This window comes from Maylandia zebra, linkage group LG7 (genome assembly GCF_041146795.1).
Source record: "Maylandia zebra isolate NMK-2024a linkage group LG7, Mzebra_GT3a, whole genome shotgun sequence".
Lineage (NCBI taxonomy): Eukaryota > Metazoa > Chordata > Actinopteri > Cichliformes > Cichlidae > Maylandia > Maylandia zebra.
This window is the reverse complement of record NC_135173.1, coordinates 68,478,128-68,495,250: the sequence shown is the minus strand read 5'-3', so window position 1 is coordinate 68,495,250 and position 17,123 is coordinate 68,478,128. Positions and strand designations below refer to the sequence as shown.

At 47.4% G+C, this 17,123-nt stretch overlaps 3 protein-coding genes across 3 annotated transcripts in view; 2 read left to right on the top strand and 1 right to left on the bottom strand.

The window, feature by feature from the left end:
* The window catches only part of actr6 (actin related protein 6), a 5,976-nt gene extending 4,968 nt beyond the window's left edge, over nt 1-1,008 (top strand). The window contains exons 10-11 of the mRNA XM_004571471.5: nt 71-209; nt 346-1,008. Of these exons, the coding sequence (XP_004571528.3) occupies nt 71-209; nt 346-475 (269 nt within the window). The 3' untranslated portion in view covers nt 476-1,008. The remainder of the gene's footprint in view (nt 1-70; nt 210-345) is intronic.
* A 242-nt stretch (nt 1,009-1,250) lies between these two features.
* Nucleotides 1,251-13,940, top strand: fcsk (fucose kinase). Its single transcript, XM_004571472.4, has 23 exons — nt 1,251-1,652; nt 4,891-5,042; nt 5,308-5,358; nt 5,426-5,551; nt 5,668-5,740; nt 5,898-5,995; nt 6,079-6,159; nt 6,409-6,528; nt 7,348-7,519; nt 7,594-7,700; nt 8,470-8,571; nt 8,739-8,912; nt 9,010-9,083; nt 9,857-10,212; nt 10,352-10,586; nt 10,667-10,833; nt 10,909-11,136; nt 11,212-11,355; nt 11,426-11,545; nt 11,616-11,803; nt 12,610-12,709; nt 12,808-13,031; nt 13,691-13,940. Exons 1-23 carry the CDS (start codon nt 1,568-1,570, stop codon nt 13,763-13,765), a joined length of 3,252 nt encoding a protein of 1,083 aa, XP_004571529.3. The 5' UTR covers nt 1,251-1,567; the 3' UTR covers nt 13,766-13,940.
* A 48-nt stretch (nt 13,941-13,988) lies between these two features.
* Nucleotides 13,989-16,563, bottom strand: pclaf (PCNA clamp associated factor). Its single transcript, XM_004571473.5, has 4 exons — nt 16,405-16,563; nt 15,441-15,521; nt 15,177-15,357; nt 13,989-14,178 (listed from the first exon to the last, which is right to left on the bottom strand). The coding sequence occupies exons 1-4, from the start codon at nt 16,448-16,450 to the stop codon at nt 14,139-14,141; spliced, it is 348 nt and encodes a 115-aa protein (XP_004571530.2). The 5' UTR covers nt 16,451-16,563; the 3' UTR covers nt 13,989-14,138.
* Between the last annotated feature and the right edge of the window lie 560 nt (nt 16,564-17,123).

Here is a 17,123-nt window from a genome sequence, read left to right as displayed (position 1 = left end):
GACGGCCTGCGGGTGGCGCTGTGAGGAACAGCAGCTCAGCGTTTTGGTAAACGTGTGAATCTGTCCTCAGAGATGCAGCCGCACTTCTACCGGAACGTCGTGCTGACCGGAGGGAACACGCTGTTTCCCGGCTTCAGAGAGCGGCTGGAGGCGGAGCTGCGGGCGCTGGTCCCCGCCCACCTGCCCGTGTCTGTCGTGTTTCCTGCAAAGTAAGTGCTCCTCATCCTCACAGCCTCAAAATCTTCACCAAGTGGCGTTAGAGATGAGTAAACGTGGTTGGTTAGCTGACCTGCGGATGCTGCTGTCCGATGACGGAGACTTTAACGCTGTGTTTGTGTCTCGCAGTCCCGTCTGTTACGCCTGGGAGGGCGGGAAGCTGCTGGCTCATAACCCCGACTATGACGAGATGGTGGTGATGCGGGAGGACTACGAGGAGAACGGGCACTGCATCTGCGAGGAGAAGTTCGACATTTAGGAGTTCAAACTGAGCAGAAACATCGATAGTGATGATTTGACTTATTCCACTTTCACACGTGTCCTGCTACCACGGCAACAGTGTGTGTAAAGTGTGGAGTCTGGGTGGGGCAGGTTTACAGGTGGGTGGAGACTGAGGGTCCCCAAACCTGCAGGTCTGGATGCTCCTTGGACGGCGTGCTCGGGGCATTCAAACCACTGCTGCTGTTTCTGACGTTTATCCCCGAGAACCTGCAGCAGCCGCCTGCCTCCACCTCTGCTGGCTCAGTGGAGACGGAGGTGTGCCCGCCGCCGGGAGATCAAAGGCCCAGGGTCGAAGTCATGGCTCATAAATGTGATGTTTCAGCTCTTTATTTAAAATAAAAGGGAGTGAGCAGTCCCAGATAATCGCTGAATGAATAAACTGTAAGTGGTCAGAAGACTGTTTTTGTTTGTTTTTACAGTATTTTTAATGTTTGTGTTCTTTGTATGTAAATCTTAATTTGCATTTATTAAATACAATAATAAAAAAACTCCAGTGTTCATTTTTGAGTGGTTTTTTTGATATCTTTTGATATCTTGAATTGTTTAGAGGGTTTGGATTGAAACGGGTGCTTGGTTTTTACTCTGGGGTGTCCCGCGGTTTAAAGTGTTTCCTTTACTCCAAGTTTTACTTTTTTTTTTCTTTGAAATATTATACACTAGTGGGGTTTTTGTTTTTTTCTTTCAACTTCTATTGCCTGTATCCTTAAAAGTAACCGCCGCACCGGGAGGTTCCAGTGTTGAAACCAAGCGCTACAGGTTGCTGCCTACGGAAGCCCGGGCGGTCAAACAGCGCAGAATTGCAGATGGCGGTCACAGAGAGGAAACGGGTGTTTTAGTGAGACCAACTCCTCAGACGGGTTGGACCGGATACTCTCGCAGGGCTGACCTGTGCCTGTACCATAAAAGCCACTTCAGACGTTTCAGCCTGAAGGTTTCAGCCTCAGGTGATCCTTCACGGACACCTGTTTAACCGGAACAGGTCTGGCTAGCCCCGCCCCTCCGGCGGCAGTGAGCCGTGCAGTAGCTGCTGTGGTAGCCTGGGTTAGCCCAGGTTAGCTGTGACCGTGTGATGATGTCGGAGAGCTGCGGGTTCCGATGGACCGTGGTGGTGCTGACGTGCCAGCATAAAGACAGCGTTTACGCGTTCCAGAGAGGTGAGGCGCATGCGCGCAGTACATGCTCTTTGAGCTTGAGTTACACCGAGCGGCCTGAGGGGGCGCTGGTGGACACTGATGAGGCCAGTTTATTAGGACTAATTTTAGAGATGTTGCACAAATGGAAGAAAGCAGTCTTACATATTTGTTTAATATGTGCATTGAAGGACATGTCCTGGTCAAAAAAGACTCCAAGGTTCCTCACAGCGTTACTGGAGGCCAAGGTAATGCCATCCAGAGTAAGAATATGCTTAGAGGACTCTCCATTTACATGAACAAACTGGAGTCTATTAGATAGATATGATACAAACCACTGCAGTGCAGTACCTGTAATACCTACAGCATGTTCTAATCGCTCTAATAGGATATTATGATCAACAGTATCGAATGCTGCACTGAGGTCTAGCAGGACAAGCACAGAGATGAGTCCACTGTCAGAGGCCATAAGAAGATCATTTGTAACCTTCACTAAAGCTGTTTCTGTGCTGTGATGAGCTCTGAAACCTGACTGAAACTCTTCAAATAAACCTCTGCAGATGATCTGTTAGCTGTTTGACAACTACTCTTTCAAGGATGTTTGATATAAAGGAAGGTTGGAGATTGGCCTATAATTAGCTAAGACTGCTGGGTCTAGAGATGCTTTTTGAGTAAAGGTTTAACTACAGCCAGCTTGAAGGCCTGTGGTACATAGCCGATCATTAGAGATAGGTTGATCATATTTAAGATCGAAGAATTAATTAATGGCAGGATTTCTTTGAGCAGTTTTGTAGGAATGGGGTCTAAAAGACAGGTTGATGGTTTGGAGGAAGTAATTATTGAAGTTAACTCAGAAAGATCAATTGGAGAAAAAGAGTCTAACTTAACATCAATGGTACTAAGAGTAGCTGTAGATAATATTACATCTGTGGGATGATTACTGGTAATTTTTTCTCTAATGATAAAAATTTTATTTGTGAAGAAGTTCATGAAGTCATTACTAGTTAAGGTTAAAGGGATGGTTGGCTCAACAGAGCTCTGACTGTTTGTCAGCCTGGCTACAGTGCTGAAGAGAAACCTGGGGTTGTTCTTATTTTCTTCAATCAGTGATGAATAGTAAGATGTTCTGGCTTTGCGGAGGGCTTTCTTATAAAGCAGCAAACTATTTCTCCAGGCTAAATGATGATCCTCTAAATTTGTGACACGCCATTTCCTCTCCAGATTACGAGTCATCTGCTTTAGGCTACGTGTTTGAGAATTATACCACGGAGTCAGGTACTTCTGATTAGAGACCTTAGTTTTCACAGGAGCTACAGTATCCAGAGTCGTACGTAGGTAGGAGGTGAAATTATTAACAAGATAATCGACCTCTGTTGGAGCAGCGTTCAGATAGCTGCTCTGCTCTATGTTGGTACAGGGCATTGGAGATGATAACAGTGGGTGGATTATATTCTTAAACTTAGTTACAGCGCTTTCAGAAAGACATCTACTGTGATAAAGTCTACTCTCCACCGCTGTGTAATCAATTATTGTAAATGTAAATGTTATCAGGAAATGATCAGACAGGAGAGGGTTTTCAGGAAACACTGTTAAATGTTCAGTTTCTATGCCATATGTTAAAACAAGATCTAGAGTGTGATTAAAGTGGTGGGTTGGTTCTTTTACATTTTGAGAGAAACCAATTGAGTCTAATAACAGATTAAATGCCATGTTGAGGCTGTCATTTTTAGCATCTACATGGATGTTAAAATCACCCACAATAATTATTTTATCTGAGCTCAGAACTAAATTAGATATAAAGTCTGAGAAATCAGACAGAAACTCTGTGTAAGGCCCAGGTGGACGATAGATGATAACAAGTAAGACTGGTTTCTGAGTTTTCAGCTGGGGTGGACAATGTTAAGCATCAGGCTTTCAAATGAACTAAAAGTCTGTCTTGGTCTTTCATTAATTAATAGGCTGGTGTGAGAAATTGCTGCCACACCTCCCCCTTGGCCTGTGCTTCGAGGTTTCTGATAGTTAGAATGACTCGGGGGTGTTGATTCATTTAAACTAACATAATCATCCTGCTGCAACCAGGTTTCTGTAAGGCAGAGTAAATCGATTTGTTGATCAATTATTAAGTCATGTACTAACAGAGACTTGGAGGAGAGAGACCTAATATTTAATAATCCACATTTCACTGTTTTACTCTTTGGTTCAGATGTGGATACTGTATTGTTCTTTCTTTGTGATTGTTTATGTTTAAGTTGTTTGTTGCTGGTTTTTAGTTTGTTTTTGTCTGTTTGGGAGCTGACACAGTCTCTATGGAGATGGGTTTTTGGGGGGGTAGCAGGAGGAGAGAAGCTGCAGAGAGGCGTGTAAGACTGCAACTCTGCTTCCTGGTCCCAACTCTGGATAGTCATATTTTGGGGGGTTTAATAAATTTGTCCATATTTCTAGAAATGAGAGCTGCTCCATCCAAAGTGGGATGGATGCCGTCTCTCCTAACAAGACCAGGTTTCCTCCAGAAGGTTTGCCAATTATCTATGAAGCCCACATCGTTTCTGGGACACCACTCAGACAGCCAGCGATTTAAGGAGAACATGCGGCTAAACATGTCACTCCTGGTCTGATTGGGGAGGGGACCAGAGAAAACTACAGAGTCTGACATTGTTTTGGCAAAGTTGCACACCGATTCAATATTGATTTTAGTGACCTCCGATTGGTGTAACCAGGTGTCATTACTGCCGACGTGAATTATGATCTTACTGAATTTACGTTTACCCTTAGCCAGCAGTTTTAAATTTCCTTCAATCCGAATCAAAATCAGAAATACTTTATCCCGAAGGAAATGTCGCCTGCTCTGGCCCCTGTTAGTCAGTGCTGGTGGACACTGATAGTGTCTTGGGTGCCTTGAAAAGCGCTATATAAATCCATTATTATTATTATTATTATTATTATGTCGCTGATCATTTATTGCCATACATAAAATGTCATTTTTTGCCTGTTGCCAAATATCCTAAAATTAGCTTGGTCATAGTTCAACGATAGTGTATTGATCTCAGTCAGCTGATCTAAACCTTTGCTGTTGCGTCCGAGCTGTGTTGGATAAATCTGAGCTGCAGTAGAGCCACTGAGGTGCAGCTGTTTGCTCTAAAATCATGCAACACCCACTCAGTTTATAGACTCCTTCTAAAGAGGTTTCTTTTGGAAATGTTCCTGCTTGCAGTGAGAGTTTGGCGTTGTTATGATCTCACTTCTACTTTTGTGTGTCCATCAGAGCTGGAGCTGAGGCAGCAGCGGGGTGTCCTCTCTGCGGGTGCGTTGGTTTTGACCGTCAGGGACCGCCAGGAGCCGCTGGGCAGCGGCGGGGCAACGCTGAACGCTCTGCTGGTGGCCGCGGAGCACCTGAGCAGCAGAGCCGGGCACACAGTGAGTCCTCAGCCGCTCTCCTTCACCTGATCCTTAGTGACCATGACCCTGCAAAAACCAGAGAACCCAAAGATGTGCCCGTTGTTTTGATCTAGAAAGCACATGATCTCCTCGGATTGTTTCTCTCTGCGTGATTCTCGGTTTAGAATAATCCTCCTTCGTCTTAGCTGTGTCTCAGTCTGAAACATGCTGCTTTAGCTCCTCCCACTGCAACAGGAGACAAACTGTCACACGTCCTTTATGCGATCACCTGTTTTTCTCTCAGGTGGTGACTGCCGACGTCCTGGATGACGCTTACATCCTCATCCTCCACACGGTGAGTCACACAGCAGCGCCTCTCTGATGTTTTTGTGCCGCGGCTGATTTTTCCGATCGGTCCTCAGGGTCGGGACTTTCCCTGGAGCTCCTGCAGCCGAGCGTTCTGCTGGCTTCCCGAAGAGAAGCCCAATCAGAAGGTCCAGGCTCCAGTCTGCTGTCTGGATCTGCTGCTGGACCGCCTCAGCAACCAGGTGAGCTTCCACACCGTCCCCAGAAAGACCCTTTAAACGTGGGATGCTGCAGGGTTGAGTGTCGGGGCCACTTCAGTTTGCCTTGAATCGCTGAACACTGTTGTGTTTTCGTTCAGATCTGTCCCGGTTCTCCTCCCGGTGTTTGGGTCTGCAGCACCGACATGATCCTCGCCGTCCCTCCTGACTTTGGTAAGTGTGCCACACACAGTACTCTCAGTGCACACATACAGTACTACTGCATGCTGGTAGAGCACAGTGAGAGGGTCGAAGCCCCGGTGATCCTGGAAACGTCATGAATTTAATCGAACCATCCCCCTCCTCCTCGTCACGCTTTCGTGTTGGTCAGGTTTGTCCTGGGACGGATTCTCAGGTGTTCGGGTTTTGGCGTTACCTGGTGACGTCACCTATGCAGCCAATCATGGGGTCTACCTGTCCGACTCACAGGTGCTCACTTAGTTCATTCACACCTTTTTTCCATGTGCTCTCCTCTTTTCTCTTTTGAATATTTAAATGTTGTTTTCCGTCAGGGACGAGTCAGAGACATCATCTATCGAGGCACCAAAGAGCAGATCCAGCGCGCTGCAATGCCTGATGGGAAAGTGCCACTGGTGCGTCTTCTAGCTCAAATCAAACACACCTTTTAATTCTCCAGGAGAAGCCATTTAGGCTCAAACTGAAACACATCACAAAGTCACTGACAGATTCTCCACGGCCGAATACTTTAAGACTGATCATTTTATACTTTTAATCATTTTAATATAATTGTGATTTTTTTTTTAATGTCATTTTGAGCCTTTGTGTTTAATAATCACTCTGCACATGTTGGTTTATGCTCATGGTGAGGTGTGTGTCTGCAGGTGTCGGGTCCGGTCTTCTTCAGCAGGTCCGTGTCCGAGAAGTTACTGCAGACTCACGTCACGCCGCCTCTGGACGGCTGCACTTACCTGGGGCTGGACTCTGGAGCTCCGCCCCTCCAGGTACGTGTATTTGTCATCCAGGGAAGTTAGTCTGGAAGAGAACTAAGACTTGGAGATGTCATGATGAAGGATGAGAGTTTCAAGTGGAAAAAAAAGATAAATACGAGAAAGTTGCTGAAGTTGTGTAATGGAAAGAAAAAATGTTTTTTGGATTAAAATAAATTAAATATATGAAATTAAACACCAAATATATGATACATGAAACTATGAAAGTCCATAACCCGAGCATTGATCTACAAAAAATAGATCAAAATATTATATATGATATTATATGTGTGTAAAAATGAAGTGAAATGATTTGTAATTAAAAATAAAAAGTCAAAACAATCCTTTCACTAAATCGAGAAATATGAGTTTTAACAAAACAACTAAAGTTTGAGTTACGATGCTGATTTTATAAAGTGTGTGACTGTGAGTCCCGCCCACAGGACTAACATGACCTCTGACCTGTACTCGTTTACCCGAGATCATAATCCCGGTTTGAAACATCGACACTGAGCGGCGTGAATCACCGTGGAGACGATGTTGGGCTTTTTGTAACGACTTTTGTTTGTCGGGCGAGTCGCAGTCATCGTCATGGCTACTAGACATCTAACCGTAGAAAGTTCAGATCCATCACGCGTGACGATGAGGCCCTCACACGACGAGATGTGCTGCGTTCAAGGCGCTACAGAGTTACCTGCTCCGACAGATGGCCGGCTGTAATTTAACGTCCTGTCGTCCATATTTAAAAGCAGCAGCACGAGCTGGAGCGATAAAGATTCCCAAGTTGTTTCCTGGTGGATGCTGATGTGACTCCTCGCTGTGGTTCCTCCTCAGGTGTCTCTCTTCCTGGACGTGTTAAAGTGTCTCTGCTCGGATCTGACTCGGGATCAGTTTGTGAGCGAGGAGCGAGCCGGCTGCAGTTCAGCGGTCGGGCCGCAGGGGGCGGTGGTGAGGAGCGGCAGGGCAGAGCTGTGGAGGATCCTGAGAGGAGCTCCGCTGAGTCTGGGTCAGTTTCTCCACCTCCTCCGTTCGCTCTTTCTTTATGCCGCCGTTGCCTGCTGACATGTCCTCGTTTCACAGTGTACGTCCCCGGCGGTCGCTACGACTACCTGACTCTGTCTGGGAAGGCGCACGTCGACCGACTGAGCCGCGATTGGACGGGGAGAAACACTCTCTCGCATATCCAGGTGATTGTTCCTGCCTCCATCCTTTATGTACAGTTTATGAATAATTGTGTAATTGGTGCTTGTTTTTGTGGGCATGTGAGAAACTAAGCGCTTCCCTGACTCCAGCTTCCCCATGTTGTCAAAATGAAATAAATACATCAGAAAATGACAAGTGAATTCATTCAAACTGGAAATACATGTTAAACACATTAAAATATTTTTATATGTTAATTCCTTAAATGTGTCGTTAATTAATTAAACTACATTACGAAGTTTTGTAAAAACATGTAGTTGTTTTACAGTTTGATGAATTATGTCACGTTCTCTGTCCTGCACTGTGTCTCGAGCGTCTTTCAAAGCTTTTCTTTTAATGTTTTTATTTAAAGGGACAGTACATATGCACCTGTGACTTAATTTGAAATGCATTCTGGGATACCCGGTGTCCAAGGACTTCCCAGCAGAGGCTCTGCCACTCCATCAGGATATTATCTAGGATCTCTCTGAACTGCAAAATAATAATAAGTTTTCAAAATAAAACGACTTCATATTTTGAATTGTTTATTCTCTCGACCCTCCATACGTGATGTGGGATGATTTCTGACTGAAGGACGACAGCTTACTTCCACAGATTTGATCATCAGCGGAAAATTCACGGAGGGTTCATTTAGTGAGACAAATGTCACGCAAGCTCAGCGATGACTGCAGTTCATGTTGTGTCCACCAGAGGTCAGGCCTCCATTATTGATCAATCAACAAGCGTTTAACTCTGCTCCACTTCCTGTTTCATCAGAACGAGGACGTGTTGAGCGAAGGAGGTCGGGTGATCAATAGCGTTTTGGAGGGAGCCGTTTCCGTGGCTGCAGGAGCAGTGGTGCAACACTGCCACCTACAGGTGGGGAGGAGTTTCAGACCCAGACTGTATTCTGACTGCACGCTCCTGAGAGCAGAGTCTAGTATTTCCACACTGCATGTTTCTCCAGACATGATGTTAGATCAGAAGCAGGAAGTCAGTGTTTTTATGGAGACAACGTGTCAACATTTCCACCGTCTGACCGTCAGGGTCCTCTGGACGTCCCAACAGGCTGTCTGCTGTCAGGTCTCGAGCTGTCGACCTCACCAAGTCTCCGGCTCCTGCCTCTCAGCAGTGACATCATCATCCAGGGACATCGGATTGAGCTGGGGGAGCTGCAGCTGTACGTCTACACGGTGATGGGAGCGCACGACGACCTGGAGGTAAAACACAGGAGATCTTTATATTCTCCTGGGCCGCCGCCTCCTCAGGGCATATGTGGCGTTCCAGTGTTATCTGATGTCTCCTCCTCTTCCTCAGATCTCCTCTGACGACAGCAACGCTTCCTTCCTCAACCAGACGTGGAACAACTTCTACAGCAGGACGGGAACACAGTAAGACTCAGCACCTCTCACCCACAGCCGGTCCCTTAAACGGCTGCCCCCCCCCCCCCGAGCCGTTCTTTATCTTAAAATGTGGGGGCGATCGTGGCTCAAGAGTTGGGAATTCGTCTTTTAATCGGAAGGTTGCCGGTTCGAACCCCGGCTTGGACAGTCTCGGCCGTTGTGTCCTTGGGCAAGACACTTCCCCCCGCTGCCTACTGGTGGCGCCAGTGTCCGGCAGCCTCGCCTCTGTCAGTTACAATGTAGCTGCCATCACCATCATTTACATTTTATGTAAATGAAACTGAATTTAAGTGAAATAAAAAGTTCTCCTGAATATGAAGAACTTCACAATAAAAGCCTCATTAAAAAATTCATAATTTATGCCTGTTCAACGCTGGAAATTAATTGGAAATACATACAGGAAATGCTGAGATTTATAAAAAAAAAAAAAAAAGAATTAAAAAATACAAAAATATGATTGATTAGTCTAATCAAGAAAGAACTACAACTGTGGAGGTAAAAGAATTCCCACCTGACCAGATGTGCTTCATCTTTCCCTCCTCCTCCTCCCAACACTCACGTCGTGTCCTCGGCTGCACAGCTTCAGGTTTTAGTTCAGAAACAGTTAAACTTCCATCTGTTTGATGTAGTTTGAGCTGAGACTTCTGGATGGAAAACTTTTGTTTTTATGTCAGTATGTTAGTCATATTAATGACATCGTTGACCTCCTGACCTCCACAAATGTCACATGTGTGTGGTTGTGTCTCTGTGCGTGTCCTCAGGTCGGAGGAGCTGTGGGTTCGAGGAGAACGGCGCTCCCTCCTGGAAGCTCGCCTCTTCCCAGTCCTCCACCCCAGAGGAGGTGCTGTGGGTCTAGAGGGAGGCGTGGCCTGGCTGCTGGGGGGGGGCGGCTGCCTGGGAGGGTGGAGGGAGGCGTGGAGGCTTTCTTTGAAGGAGGTGCTGTTGCTCACCCACCAGGAGACGGAGCTACAGCGAAGGGAGGAGCTGCTGTTCCTGGTGGGAAGGCGGCGTGTGGCCGACGCCCTGAGGAGGCGCTCGGACGTCTGCCTGCTGCCTTGCGTCAGGGCCGCTGTGCTGGGAGGCCAGCAGGGGGCGCTGCTGGAAGCTCTGGACAGCAGTGAGTGTCCGCTCCTCTATGATGGGCCCATAGAAACAGCCAGTTTTGGCTCCTCCTTCTGTGTATCAAATAAGTTTTCTGATTGGCCAGTTTCAGGAAACTTGCTGAGGTTCCTTTGGTAATTCTAGTTTGTTTTCAGTCGCTGCAGGGAGCAATGAGCAGGGGGTGGAGCTCGGAGCAGATCTGGGCGTGGCTGCCCGCTGTCTCTCCTGCATCGCGGACGTGTTGGTGTGCATGGCCAGCGGGCGGGGAGGTCTGAGGAGCGGGCCAGCGGCTAATGAAGCCTGGAGCTCCGCCTACGCCATGTTGGAGGAGGGTGACCTGAGGGGCGGAGTCCACGCACTCACCGTGCAGCGGCAGCACTGGCTCAGCAGGTGGGCGCTGCACTGTTTGTGTCACATGGTCTGGCTGATATAGCGATGGTAAACGCCTTGGGTGTTGCTGCCTCCTACAGGCCTGATCTGCTGGTGCGGGCGGCGCGGCACTACGAAGGCGCCGGACAGGTGCTGTTACGGAAGGCTGTGATGTCATCTCAAAGATTCATCTCCATTGGACAGGGCAAAGTCCAGCCCCTTGGACAGTGGCAGGAAGTGGAGTGTCCAGCTAGGCTGGATTTAGCAGGTCATTGGATAAAGGTTCATGGTGCATTCAGGGGCAGTTGGTCCTTTAGACGCTGACCCTGTGTCTGTGTTTCAGGCGGCTGGAGTGACACTCCACCAATCGCATTCGAGCACGGGGGCTCCGTCACAAACGTTGCGGTGAAGGTCGACGGGAAGCGTCCTATTGGTGCTAGAGCACGTCGCATCTCTGAGCCCCGCCTCCTGCTGGTCAGCTACACTGGAGGGCGGAGCAGTGGGATTTCCACGGAGACGGCGTGCGACAGCCTGGATGACCTGAAGGATTACAGTCAGCCTCACGCTCCCGGTACATCGTTTACCGGCTAAACTGGGACAACAGGAAGGAAGTGGGAAGCTGACTGTGTGTGTCTGTGTGTTACAGGAGCGCTGCTGAAGGCGGTGTGTGTCTGTAGTGGGCTGGTGTCCCTGACCTCCCAGCATCCTCTGGGGCATCAGCTGATGGAGCGGTGGGGAGGAGGGGTGGAGCTCCACAGCTGGTCGGAGCTGCCGACGGGATCGGGATTGGGTGAGAAACAGGAAACAGAGCTTGTAGGTGATGGAGGAGTTCAGCACTTTGATTGGTCCTCTTTCTGCAGGTACCAGCAGCATCCTGGCGGGGGCGCTGTTGGCCGCGGTGTACAGGTGTACCAGGCGAACCTATGACACGGACTCCCTGATCCACGCCGTTTTGTACCTGGAGCAGATTCTTACCACAGGTTTGTCACGCCCTTCATCACTAAACACCTTCTCCTGCTCCTTCTCATCTTCCTCCTCCTCCTCCTGCAGGTGGAGGCTGGCAGGATCAGGTGGGGGGTCTGGTAGGCGGAGTAAAGGTGGGTCGATCCAGAGCATCCCTCCCCCTGCAGGTGCAGGTGGAGCGTCTCAGTCTTCCTGAGGAGTTCTCGCTTGCTCTGGAGCAGCACCTCCTGCTGGTCTACACCGGGAAGACCCGGCTGGCCCGAAATCTGCTGCAGGTGGGTACTTTCAGGATCAACCAATGAGACGCTCTCTGTGTACGAGCACGCTCCTTAATTCTGCTGCTTAAAAAACACTGGCAGCACCACGACGTGCGGCTCCTCAGGAGTTTTAAAGACAGGTTAGGAGCACTCCTCCCCCTCCTCACCCACTGACGGGGGAGAGAGGGGGAAGGAGCCTGCTTCCTGAAGTCCAGCCGTAGGATGGTTAAGCTCACATCTGTCCTCCACCCTCCTGTAATCATCCTGCTGCATGTACCTGGAGGCTGGAAATCACCTGTGCTGCTCAGACTGCGGTCCACCTGTCGGGTTGTCTGGCTGCACGTCTTTGTTCCCAGGACTGATCAGACATCACAATAATGACGATGATGATGATGATGGTGGTGGTGGCATCCTCCACACTGATACAGGGCTGGTAGACGAACTGCAGCAGCTTCAGATGGCGGGTTGAGGTTTCCTGTCTCCAGAATCTCTGAAGGCGGAGCCATCAGGGGCAGCAGCTTGGCCTGGCCGGAGTCTGCACATCTCTCTCCTGAGGGGGATGGAGCTGCAGGCGAGGGTGGAGGTGGAGCTGTTGGAGTGGGCTCTCCTTTCTTTCCTGTCTGCTCCACTCTCAGCTCCTCTTTCATCTTAAAAAGTTAAAAACAAAAGTCGATTCATGAAGTCAAAGAGGAGAAAAGTGAAACTCGTCAAGGTAAAAACAAGCAGAGCGAATGTGACAAGACTCCGAGTAACAGAGAGCCGTCAGGGTTGGAATAAAGCTGCTGAGATGAAGCTGGTGATGATGATGTGTGTCCTGCATGCAGGATGTGGTCCGCAGCTGGTACAGCCGCCTGCCGTCGATGGTGCAGAACGCCCAGCAGCTGGTGTGTAATTCAGAGGAGTGCGCTCGGGCCTGCGTGGACGGTGAGACACTTCAGTGGGACATTTCCTACATTTCCCAGAATGCAGTGTGCCCAACGTCAGTGTGTTTCAGAAAGGCTAAATGACCACTTCCCCTACAGGTTCTCTGTCCAGGCTGGGGGAGTGTCTGGACCGCTCATGGCAGCAGAAGAAGCTGATGGCCCCGGGCTGCGAGCCAGCGTCAGTGCGCGCTATGATGGAGGCCCTGAGGCCGCTGGTCCTGGGCCAGAGTCTGGCCGGGGCCGGTGGCGGCGGCTTCCTTTATTTGCTGACTCGAGAGCCCCGACAGCGGGAGGCGGTGCTGCAGGTCCTCAACAACATGCCGGTAAGAATTGGTCAGGGTCAGAGGTCAAATTTATTCTATTCTATGAATAGAACAAACATAAATACAAGACCTGAGTCGGTGATACGCTGTACGTTCATGTAATACCACTTTGAACCACAGGGCGGAGCAGCGAGTCCAACGTGTCTACGTTTGATGTCGTTCAGCTTTAATAAACCCACACATTCACAGGTTCTCTTTACAGGAGACAGTACAGTTTGTTCAGCAAAGCTTTTACAACAGCAGTTGACCTTTGACCTTTAGTCAGGAAAGATGACTTCACAACCCACTGGGGCCTCAAATAAACCCTGTCATTAGTTTTAAAGCTTAACTCAGGTTTAAAATCTTTAGTTCAAAACATGTCAGAGCTGCTCCTGTAAAACAAAGTTTATAATGAGCTCAGTGTGGACTGATCTAGACAGTTTATTTTCTACTCTTGACTCTGGATGATGTCACAGAGAGGCGTCTGATCAGAAGAAGCAAGCTTTAAAAAAAAAAAAAAAAAGCCTAAGGTGGGAGGAGCTAAATTGTCTTGTTTTCTACGGGGCTGGCGTGTGATACAGGGGGATTATTCTGAACTGTGGATCATGCTAAGCTGCTCTGGCGGAGCAGAGTAATTCCTGACCATCTGTCCTGTGTTGATGGTTTCTGGTGTGTTTCAGGGTCTGGGAGACTTCAGTGTCCACTCTGTGGAGCTGGACATGGACGGACTCACAGTCCTTGCACCGTTAACCTGAGAACGCTCATCGTTCCTCGGCTTCAATCATGAACAGTGATGAAGAGGAGACAAAGAAGAGCTGTGTTCAAAGTTTGTGTTCTGGTTTTGTAGGAATCTGATTTTATTAATCAAACTGATTAATCAGGAGCATTGATCTGTATCTTGGCAGAATAAATAAAAGCTCAGTTTTGGACTGTTTGAGTCCGTGTCCTCATCCAAAGACGGCCATATTTGTTCTTCAGTTTGTTTTCAGTCAAGTTTTATTAGTAAAAAAGACAAAATCCAGATGATCTCAAACAGACATTCTGTAGGTAAAAAACATTGAACTATACAACGTGAATTGAGCAGAATTTATATACAGATGTACATCAGCAGTCGGACTGATCCAGGCTTCAGTCGTCGTCCTCATCCTCAGCGGGCAGCGGCCGGGCTCTGCGGACAAAAACCAAACTGATCAACATCAGCGTCAAACTTCCCACAGGGCGCTGGAACACAAACGCCACGTCCTGAATAAGTAAAATCTGTCATTCAGTCGAGCGGCGTCAGCGGCGAGTTTGAGGCCTCTCCTCAGATTTTAGCATCATCCATGCAGCAATCAGTTACTCACCCATGTTTGAACCAAACAGCTTTCTCACTTTTGATCGATTTAAAACTATTTAATATCAGTTTTTAACTTTTAATGACTTTCAAGACCTACAAGGAGCTGCAGATCAGTCCAGACAGGTGAGTCTGAAGCTATAAAAGCAACGATTTGAGAAAAAGAAATAATCAGATTATCGTCAGCTGCTGTATTTGAGGTGTTTTTGGGACAAAAATCAGCTGAGAAGCATGGCTACAGTGTTCCTAATAAACTGGACATTGAGTTTCCTGGTACCACTTGATGCCGTTTGCTTTAATTCAATGACCATGAGGGAATATAATTTTTAAAACAAACCTGCAGAGTTAAAATGCTTTCATTTTTCAAAATAAAAGCACTCCATCTCTGCGTTTTTACATTTGATCGCTGCAGACTCTGCTGAAGGTTTCCGGTGAACCCTCAGAAACCGGCCTCTGATGGGTGACTGAACAGAGAGGTTCCTGATCCATAAGTGACCATATAAAGTTTCATGCCGATCCAAACTCTGGATCACGCTCTTTGGGTACGGTAAAGCATCAGCTCCCGTTGACACCGGCCTCCGTTTCATACAGCATTCATTCAAATGTTGCATCTCACGCAGCACACAGCTGGTGTTTTAGCGAATCAAACTAGCCTGGCCCACGTATCACAGCAGCAGGTACAGCTCCACACTGAAATAATCTGAGGTGAAACTAATGGCTCATCACACAGCAGCAAACCTCGGCTGAGCTTCAGCTCTCATTTTGTGTGTGTTTTAAAAGGAGTTTGGGACACAAGTTCCCTGAAGAGGTTTCAAATAAAGCACAACACATACTTCCTGTTGGCTTTTGACATCCCGCTGCCTCCGGCCTCTTCATCATCCTCCACCTCCTGGGGCCGCCTGTTCTCCTTCTCCATCTTCCTGGGGGGACCGCCAAAAAAGTCCCCGATGCCCTTCTGCCAGGTCGGGGTGGGACGAGGACACACGGGGTTCCCACCAGTGTATTTGTTCTTTGCTGCAAGTTACAACAATTACAGCAGCCTCAGTACGTGAAGTGTGTGTGTGTGTGTGTGTGTGTGTGGTGAAACTAGGACTGACCAGGTGTGGGGGACTGGCTGCTGGAGGCAGCGTTGGATGAACTGGCACCCAGAGACTTCCGGGGGGCAGAAGCTGCAACAGCTGCAAATGAAATGCATGAAACCAGCTGATTATGAAGGATCCAGTAAGAAACCAGTAGAAGTTCACCGAGGACCAAAGCTGAGCCAAATGAACGTAAAGAGAGTAAAGTCTCATTTGCAGAATGTTAAATCAAAGTTCAAAGAAAGCTTGTTAAAAACCTAAAATAGCTGCAGAGTGAATGAGAGCAGTTCACTGCCATTTAAACTGGGTCTTTAAGGAAGCAGAGCAGGTCTAAATTTTAATTCTTATCCGTTGGGTGTTGGAAGAAATGCAAGCCAAATTCACCAGAAGGTCCCAGAACTTAATAAACATGCATGCATTATGGACGGTAACACGCGTGGCATCTATGGTAAAGAGAGACGCCTTAATTATTTAATATGCGAATGGACTTTTGTGAGGCGTGCGCACAAAGACGCACCGCGGCGCTCAAAACTGGCGCCAGTTTGCAGTAAACGTCGTACAAACTTTGGGAAAGGGTCATTAAAGATGACACCTCGTGAGATGAATGAGAACATTAAGCTAGAACCTTTGACTCCGATGATAAAAAGACAATTAAATGTTTTAATTTAAATATCTTCGCCTCTCCCGGAGAACCCGAGAGGGCAGCAGACCAGCCTCCGTGTTGGCGGGAGGCTGATTTTAGGAAGCCGTGCGGTGGATTTACACACAAACTTCATCTGACAGTCTTCTTTCAATTATTTTAGTGTAAAAAATAAATATAATACGTTAACTACTCTTCTTCGAGACTACATTTGTATGATTTTACCAGCTTTGGCTCAGCGCCGCCTGCCAGCCAGACTACCTTACAAAACAGACGTGTTCTTGTACAAACAAGCTTTAAAGACCTAAATTCTGATTGAATGCCTTTAACTTGTTGCCGTACCTTTTCTGTATGATCCGGGCACACTATCGGCTTTTGTCCTCACCATGTTGGCAGCGGGTTTTACAGTAAGCCGACACTCCTACCTGAAATCCGCGGACCGCAGTGAACCGAGCACCGTCCCGCCTCGGTTTAAAACCAACAGGCGGATGGGGCGGGAGACTTCTTCTTCTCTTGCTTCTATAGTGGTAGACTCCACGAATAGCTGGAATACAAGTTTGCCCCTCATAGGTGAATGTGTGTAACTGCAGCTCCCACCATTTTATTCTTCCACTGTATGGATGATTGTTTAAGCCACTGGCAGAAAAATAACGAAACAGAACATTTTCTTGGTAATCAGAAGTTTGAGTTATCAGGCTATTATCACAAAACTTCAAATTATGTATCTTCAAATTGCACCTTACTAACTCAAACTTCTGAGGAACTAGCGTTAACAACTTGACATTTTGAATGAAGTGAAAACTTGAACCTGAAATTTTATGAATGGCAATTTTTTTTAGTGGCGGAAACTTTGACATCAACATTGTTAAGACGAGTAGTAAATACTGCAATAAAAAATACTGTCGAAATTTCTGAAATACACTATAGTATGTTTAGTTTTTGTTCTGCTGTATTTATTTAATTTTCACTTCAATTAGTTGTTTTTTGGTCATATTGTATTTTTTATATAAATGAATGTTTTTTATAGGTTGTGTTTACACAATAAATTATAATGATTTTAG

Bases quoted from the DNA above. Each gene is read 5' to 3' on its own strand.
- fcsk (XM_004571472.4), top strand. From the start codon at position 1,568: ATGATGTCGGAGAGCTGCGGGTTCCGATGGACCGTGGTGGTGCTGACG. The intron at 5,043-5,307 runs GTGAGTCCTCAG...TTTTTCTCTCAG, and splicing joins GCAGCAGAGCCGGGCACACA to GTGGTGACTGCCGACGTCCT. The intron at 9,084-9,856 runs GTAAGACTCAGC...GCGTGTCCTCAG, and splicing joins TACAGCAGGACGGGAACACA to GTCGGAGGAGCTGTGGGTTC.
- pclaf (XM_004571473.5), bottom strand. From the start codon at position 16,450: ATGGTGAGGACAAAAGCCGATAGTGTGCCCGGATCATACAGAAAAG. The intron at 15,358-15,440 runs GTCAGTCCTAGT...TGTAACTTGCAG, and splicing joins CAGCCAGTCCCCCACACCTG to CAAAGAACAAATACACTGGT. The intron at 14,179-15,176 runs GTATGTGTTGTG...TTTTGTCCGCAG, and splicing joins ATGTCAAAAGCCAACAGGAA to AGCCCGGCCGCTGCCCGCTG.